Source organism: Camellia sinensis, chromosome 3 (assembly GCF_055761805.1).
Source record: "Camellia sinensis isolate YWXY chromosome 3, ASM5576180v1, whole genome shotgun sequence".
Classification (NCBI taxonomy): domain Eukaryota; kingdom Viridiplantae; phylum Streptophyta; class Magnoliopsida; order Ericales; family Theaceae; genus Camellia; species Camellia sinensis.
The window spans coordinates 172,475,036-172,482,994 of record NC_138963.1 but is presented as its reverse complement, the minus strand read 5'-3'; the positions used below and the strand labels follow the sequence as shown (position 1 = coordinate 172,482,994).

General features: G+C 34.2%; 1 protein-coding gene across 1 annotated transcript; it reads right to left on the bottom strand.

Moving 5' to 3' along the window:
- Positions 1–801: 801 nt before the first annotated feature.
- Positions 802–7,433, bottom strand: LOC114309751 (UDP-rhamnose/UDP-galactose transporter 6). The gene is made up of 6 exons (XM_028255560.2): positions 7,123–7,433; positions 6,192–6,442; positions 3,244–3,428; positions 2,960–3,160; positions 2,478–2,639; positions 802–1,382 (listed from the first exon to the last, which is right to left on the bottom strand). Exons 2-6 carry the CDS (start codon positions 6,325–6,327, stop codon positions 1,053–1,055), a joined length of 1,014 nt encoding a protein of 337 aa, XP_028111361.2. The 5' UTR covers positions 6,328–6,442; positions 7,123–7,433; the 3' UTR covers positions 802–1,052.
- Between the last annotated feature and the right edge of the window lie 526 nt (positions 7,434–7,959).

The following is a 7,959-nucleotide window of genomic DNA, read 5'->3' as shown; positions in this document are numbered from 1 at the left end:
GTTGTTGATAATGCTTTTGTCACAATCTCTCATCATTTTCCACCAACTTAACCATCTAAATAAATAAAAGAATTTTTTAATCTCACTATTTTTTTTTCTTTTCTCACCAGACTTGTCCCTCCATGTGGAATGTTAAGGACCTCAATACCTCAAACTTGCCTTTCTATAGGCCCTCTCAATTTCATCTATAAACTTGTTACAAATAAACTTTGTTGCACATATTTCAAATTCATAATATCAATAGACGGACACTGCAAATAAATGCAAATCATTAATACCCATAAAAATTGGCTCCCTTAATACAAAAAACATGAGGAAACAAAATGAATAGTGATTGGTGAAAGAGCGTGATATTCCGAAACTATTGTATAATTTCTCAAAAAGAAGATTGTCTTATTTATGATTCTTAAATTAAATATAGTACATAATATTATAATTATCTAAAACAAATGAAATTATCCGGATACATAGTGGGCGTTTGGTAAGTAAATTTTTTGTAAGTGTTTTTAGTTGTAGGATATTATTGAAGAAAAAAAATTTTGTGTTTGAAAAGAAAATTGGATTTTTTTGTGGTTGAATGCGATGTTTGTAAAAGAAAAAATAAAATAATTATGCGTTTGATGTGATATTTTGTTTGGATTTGTTTTTTTAATTTTGTAACTACTTTGTCTTTTAGTGAAAAAAAAAAAAAAAAAAAAAAAAAAACCACAAAAAAATCTTTCCCAAACACAGCCATACTGAGGCGGAAAAAAAAAAGGAGGATGCATAATGAGACTCCCAACAGAGGAGAAAAAAAAAAAAAAAAAAAAAAAAATCACTATATAAATTATCATCATGGAAACATGAAAATTCTCGGGGAATATAAACCCTATCCAAAAGTATCCATCACCTTGAAGGGATTTAATATCAAGAAAATGAACATAAGAACTACAAAATTAGGAAGAATCTGTAAATAATTGGGGTTTGGGAGGTGTATCTAGCGTCAGATGATTTAAAAAAAAAATGCTGGTATAACCTACCCTTGTATGTTTAAGCTGTACTCTCGAAAGGATTTAGACCTTGTCATCAATTTCTGAAGATTCTGATAAACCGCCATGTTTCTGTTGTCTGCTGCTAGACATTGAATGGCTTCGACGCTCCTTTCCACCAGGTTTCGATGAAGCATTGCCGTACCAAATCATTCCAACTACAGCGATGACCATGCCTATGACCACTTGTATATTTAGGCCCTCCTTTCCAAAGAATATGAATCCGAGGATCAAAACTAGGATCGTCTTCATATGACCGAGTACTTGGAAGGACACTGCTGTAAATCTTCCAATACAGATAAATTGGCTGAGGTTAGTCCCTACTGCAATAGTGCATGAGAGGATTATAAACACCTGCAGAAAACAGCACGTTGATATAATTGTGACAGACCGTTCTTGTAAAGCTAATGAAAACCGGTATCTACAGCTAAGGAATCATCCATATGTGGAAACATATAAAAGCCTTGTGCCATGAACATAATGTGCAAGAAAGCAACATTGGTGTATTAAGATCAATGGAGTGTTACATTTATTATTTTTCAATATAGCAATAGACATTCAAAAGCTTTGTGTATGTACCTCTCCATATATACCCCTCCCTTTGTTATTCATCTCCTAAGTCACCTAATCCGTGCAACATAGTGGCTGGATCATGCTCTAGCATGCAGATTGGTGATTTTTTTATTTTTACTTTTGTCAAATAACAAATTCAGTTTTAACCCATTCTTGAATGCCACGTGTACACTTAAATTGGGGCAGTGATGAGGCTTCTCCCTGAAAAATGAGTACAGAGGCCAATTTTCTTATCAGAAGACTTTGATTGGAAAAGCAAGTTCAGATCTTTTTCATGACACAAAGAGACTCTGCATGCATACAGATGTAAAAGTAGCATGACAGCACAAGAGAAGAGACTGTCCTTAATATCATACAAGTTAGATTTCATGACCTCAACCTCGACTCTACAGGCAGTCATGTCCTCTATTTCTTCCCTTTGTTCCTTTTTTTCTTCTTTTGCTAAGTTTTCGCTCTTATGTTCTTTGCATTCCAGAAAGGACAGGAAAGAGGGGTACCATCACAATTGCATGGTAGAACAGATTACAAGCACGCGATAAACAGAAATATAATGATTGATTCTGAAAATCATATAACCAATACACACAACCAAATCAACTTGGATTCCAGTACAAGACCCTTAAATCTTACACCATGCAGCGTTCATAAAGCTAGATAGGGAGTAAATAAGACCAAAAAGAGGAACATTTTTCATAACTGAGGGATGCTTCAAAGTAAGACGTGAACAGGTGTTTAAAAAAATATATACAGAGAGATTCATATTGTGCATAGATCAGAAGCTAGGCCCGTGATGTGAAGATGATTATTGCAGGACAAATGACAACCCAAACATATATACATACGAGAATTTTGACTACAGGTTGTACCAATGCTTACCAATGATGCTATGTTGTAGTCAAAGGCATCAACTGTCTTGTTTGTCAACCAATAGTCCAGAAAAGGGCCTACTAGCAGTAGCGTTCCAGCCTGAACAGGTGCAGTATGACCCAACAGATTGAAAGAACTAAGTGCGTACTTCCGTTGGAGGTAATGTACATACTGCAAATACAAAAAAGTCATTAAACTGACTTTTTGAAGATAAGGGACAACATTTTGAGGGAATTATACGATCAAGAGAAGTCCAATGAGCATTTAACTACCAGATAGGTAAAATTTAACAATTAATATTAGATACTTCGTTGGTTAGTCTTAAAAACAATGCTACAATAAAGAACATTGTACATGCGCTCAGGCTACGTGCTTCTGCATGGGTATGCAATCAAGATAACTCAAGAAAGTGCAAGTAAGATAATAATAAAATATATGATTTATGTTAGTGGAAATATATAAGATCTTAAGTTGTGGAACAAACAACTTACATACTGTTGTAGAGCAGTACTCCAAACTGCAACAAGAGCAGCAATGAAACCTCTAGCATTAACACTCACATCAGTAACAGTGCAGACAGCAACACCCAAGAGAACAACTGCAATGCTGAGCTTTGTGTCTCTTGAGTATCGGATCTTGTCGAAAACAACTTCCAATAAGCAGGAGACAGGGATCATAGTCAGCTTTGCAATCTGACAATACGTTGGAGAGTATGTAACTTCAAAAATTATTCTAATATAATGAAATCCAAAACCCAGAGCACATAAAAATTTACCTGATAAAATCCCACTGAATTCCACATTAGACTAATGTTCATACCAACAATAGAGAAGTTTGCAAAAAGAACAAACTTCAGAAGCTCTGGCAAGGGTAGATGAGAAGGTTGGATGTACCCCAGCCACCTAAGAACAGCAGTCATCAAGGTGGTGGTAACAAAATGCAAACCAGTTAACGTTGTAGCTGCAGGGATTGTAGCAATCACAAGCTAAAACAATCTGATGATAAACGAATACTAGGACAAACATAAAATGAAATAACACTCCCAGATCTTCCCACTCAGCAACAAAAAGCCATATCATCATTTGTTGTCATCAAATCATCACAAAAAGCCATATCCTGACTAGCCAGGGAGAACAACTTTCTCAGATCTTTTTTACATGCATATCGTACAAAATGACTTTTCTTTCTTTTCACTTTAACCCAAGTTCTTCAAATTTCCTGCCTAGGCATCACACCTTCTGAAATTTCCTAATTTGTACCCTCGCATGTCATTGTTGTATTTTCAGGACGTTATCAGACAATTTGCCAACATCTATTATGATTGCCACAACATTTTGTGCAACAATCTGCTGAAACAATCAACGACCATGGGATCATCCATTGCTATGTAATGCTGACTTTGGTCATAACTGATCAAAGACTATATTCCATATTCTTGCCTCATTATTTTGATAAGCATATGATGATTACATTACACACAGCATTCTAAAAGCTGTATATTTGTTTCTGATACCAACATCTAGGTTGTTCCCAGTTGTTTTGTTTGTAGTTAAGCCAATACCAAGGTTTTGAAAAAATGTCTTTAGTTTGTATCCTCACTACAAATTTCATTTACATTTTTTTTTTATAGATTTAGATTTGCCTATATAGAGAAACCACATGTACTCTATATTGACCTAACCTAGTAGTGTTCCATGATCCTAGACAATCTTGGCCTGTTATTTATTTCACAGGTCAATCTTAGCCTGCTATCTAAGCTCATCCAGTGATGAATTGTCATTATTAAATTACAAATTACTAAATTGAGATGAGATGATAATTCATCGACCTTAGGAAAAAAGAAGCTAATTGATAGCTATTCATACACTTTTAGCTCAAAGTAAAATCAAATCAACAAACAAGAAACTCACACTATCCTAGTTTCAGATACTATTCTAGTTGAGCATCAGGACTGTATCAAATCCACTAAAAGCATAAGTTGATTTTCTTTTTCGAAGTTTCCAATATTAGAATAGTTAAGAGTCATAAAGAGTCGAAAACTAGAAATAAAAAAATGAATGTAGATTACTAATCTTAAAACTAAAATGTTCATCAATAAAAAAACACGGGGTTCATCACTGCATGCAGACACTGTTAACTTTTATCAACATTTGTTCGACTCTATTTTGTCTGTGGACAAGAAAACAATGAACCAAACCTTGGTCTCAATATCAATATAATCCAGTAGGCCTGTTCAAAGACCCAGCTCACCCGAAAAAACCGACCAATCTGAACCGAGTTGATAAAAAAACGGTTGGCTTTGTGAAACCCAGCGGTCGGTTGCAGTTTAAAAGTGTCAAAAAATTCTAGGAACATTCAGTTTACAGTTTTGGGAGGAAATTTTTTGTGGAAACCAAACCGACCGATGCATAACTATGTAACACGTGGCATTATGTTATTAGCTGTGAAGATTACATTTTATATGGTTTTATTTGATTGGAGGACTATATTACTCATTATCATCACCGCTTTTTATCTCTCTACCTTATCAAATCGTGGCCTTAACAATTATACTTTACCAGAGATCACTCTCTCTCTCTCTCTCTCTCTCTCTCTCAAACTTCAAATGGGATGGTTACAGGCTCCATGTTTGCCAGCTCTGGTTTTGCGATTCTTCTCCACCATTTCGTTTGACGACAATTCTCTCCATCTGGTCTCCCCTGGAAATCCACTCTCAACCTTCAACCTGCAGCTTGCTTTCATTTTTGGGTTAGATTGCATTTTTTTAATCACGGCCGCCTCTCCCTCACCCCCTTCCCCTCTCTGGTCTCCCACACCCCCTACCCCTCTCTAGTCTCCATCCCCCATATCCACCTTTTCCAGTTGCAACTTGTAACATATATATACATCTTTTTATCTCTCTCTTTCTCGGATGTGGAAATTTCCAAGTTATTTTTTCCCCTGTTTGTCTTCGTGGACCCTGACTGACACTGACCCGTAAACAACCCTATAATCAAGAAGTTTTTTAATTATTATAACTTAGATAATGGAATGAAGCACCCTTCAACAAGATAAAAATTGTATGTATATTAGCAATCATATGTCCCAAACTATATTTTCATATGCTTGGAAGCACCATTATTGCGATTCAAACAATTAATACTGGCCAGTGTTGAAAAACAATAATTGGTGATGGAAGTTGGGAACTCCGCATGATAAAAGCAAATCTATGATACGGGGGGTGTTTGGGATGCAAGTTTGGGGCTAAAATAGCCAATAAAGACACCCACACAAAAAATGCTAAAATAGCCAATAAGAAAAAAGGTTGTATTCAAACTATAATTATTTCATTTTTTCTCTCACAAACCATCAAATCAACAACAAAAATAAACAAATAAATAACTATCATCCAAAACACAACTTTTTTAGCCATGCTAAAATAACTAAAAAACTAACTAAAATAGCTAAGTTCCCAAATGAGCCCGCCATGTCCATATCCAACTAACAATAATTCCTCTGATTCTTAAGTAACACTAATTCAATTTTCTCATAATTTTTTGAAGGCAATGACCATAGATCTCCCTATGAGTCCCAATCCAAACTGAATGCACCATCCCATCCATCATTTGATTGAAAATTTATTCAAAATTCTCTAATCATTGGAATGGGAAAAAAAAATTATGTAACAGAAAGCATAGTACAATTGATCAAAGAAAATAGAGAAGACATTGATATAAAATTTACCAAAACTGAAGCCATATGTGGCCATTAAGGCTTTATTGACAATGATAATCCCAACAGAAGTGACTACATTGAACATCCATGCAGCCGCATCAACTGCTGCCTTCTTATCAGCCTTGCTAGAAGGAGCCATTTTCATTTGTATTTACAATATTTGATTGCAGGCGAATCTTTATTCCTCCTCCTCCATAAGAGAATCCATACACTTCAGAATATAACTTTAAGATTTTTGTCCGCTTCAGCACCCAAATTTTCTGAAAAAGACACAAAACATCATTCGATTTCCACAAAATTATAGCATTTATTTACGTATAGTAGCTATCACAACAATCATTGCTGGCATAGCTATTGCACTATTCTACTGAATCCTTAAACCACACGAATGTACATGTGCATGTAAGCTTTAAAAAATTTAAAATTACGAGTGGAACTTCAGATATGGATTTAAAAATAAAAATAAAATATAAATAGAGAGAGAGAGAGAGTGTAAAACTAAGAACAACTGGCAGTAAATCCCATGAGCAAAAAATAAAACATTGGCATATCATCAATACATCAACATATTATAAGCACAACTATTGATTAATCAATTGTGTAGATCCTAAATGCAAACAAACAAAAATGTCTAAGAAATTGATAGCAATCTACCGATTCAATTTTGGCAACTTATAAAAGTTCACATTTCAAGGCCAGAACTTGCATCGATCAAAACACAGATCCCTAAATTTCCAGATCGAACACAAGCAAAATCGAAGCGCAATTACGCAAACTCAAATCAGATCTACATTTCAAGACCCTACCACAATTAGATCAAAACAAGATCGCAAATTTCCACATCAATATAGCAACCACAACAGATCTGTCAGACAAACAGTTAATGCTACAAAACAGCTAGAAAACAATTGAAAAGCATAGAGAATGACAGTGACTTTGCCTGAAACTGTTGAGATGTCTCAGTCTGAGTTGTCAGAGCTTCTTCATATATGTGATGGAATGGAAGAGAATGTTAGGGTTTGAGAGAATATGTGTAAAGTATTGTGGGGTTTGTTTCCTTGTTTGAGCAGCTAACAAAGATGGCATTTGAGAATGTGCTTTGGTTTTTGTGTGTTTTCGTCGTGACCTCGACGTTTGGGGAAGACGATCAATATATGTGTGTATATGTATGTATAGGCGGAGAGAGAAAATTCAGTTCAGTGAGAATGAGGCTGCGTTGAGTTGAAAATAAAATTAGAAAAATGTTTATATTTGGCTAATTAATCATTGGTTTTAATTTTAAAAAAATTTACTTATAAATCTCGAGAAATATTAATTTATTTAATCTTAAGGTTTTCTTATAAATTAATTAATCATTAATGTTTTAGAAAGTCACATTTATTTAATTTAGTGTCATTTAACTTTATGTGAATGCCTTGTTTATGATTTTTTTTTCTAATTTTTTTAATTCATTTTTGAGATGAAAATGAAAATGTGAGGTGTAGAAAATTATTTTTGAAGGAATTGTTAGCTGAAATATTGGTTATCAAGCATAGAAATCTACATTTCTATAATATGATTTTCTGGTGTTACGTTAGAGTACTATATTTAGAAGAAAAAAAAAATACATTAAGGAGTTTTTGTGTGTTACATTAATTGAAGGGTTACGTTTGAAAGAAATACACTAAGGAATTTTTTAGAATGATACGTTGTAACGTTTGGAAAAGTACACTAACGAATTTTTTAGTATGTTACATTAACGTGTTACGTTTAGAAAAAGTACACTAAGAAGTTTTTT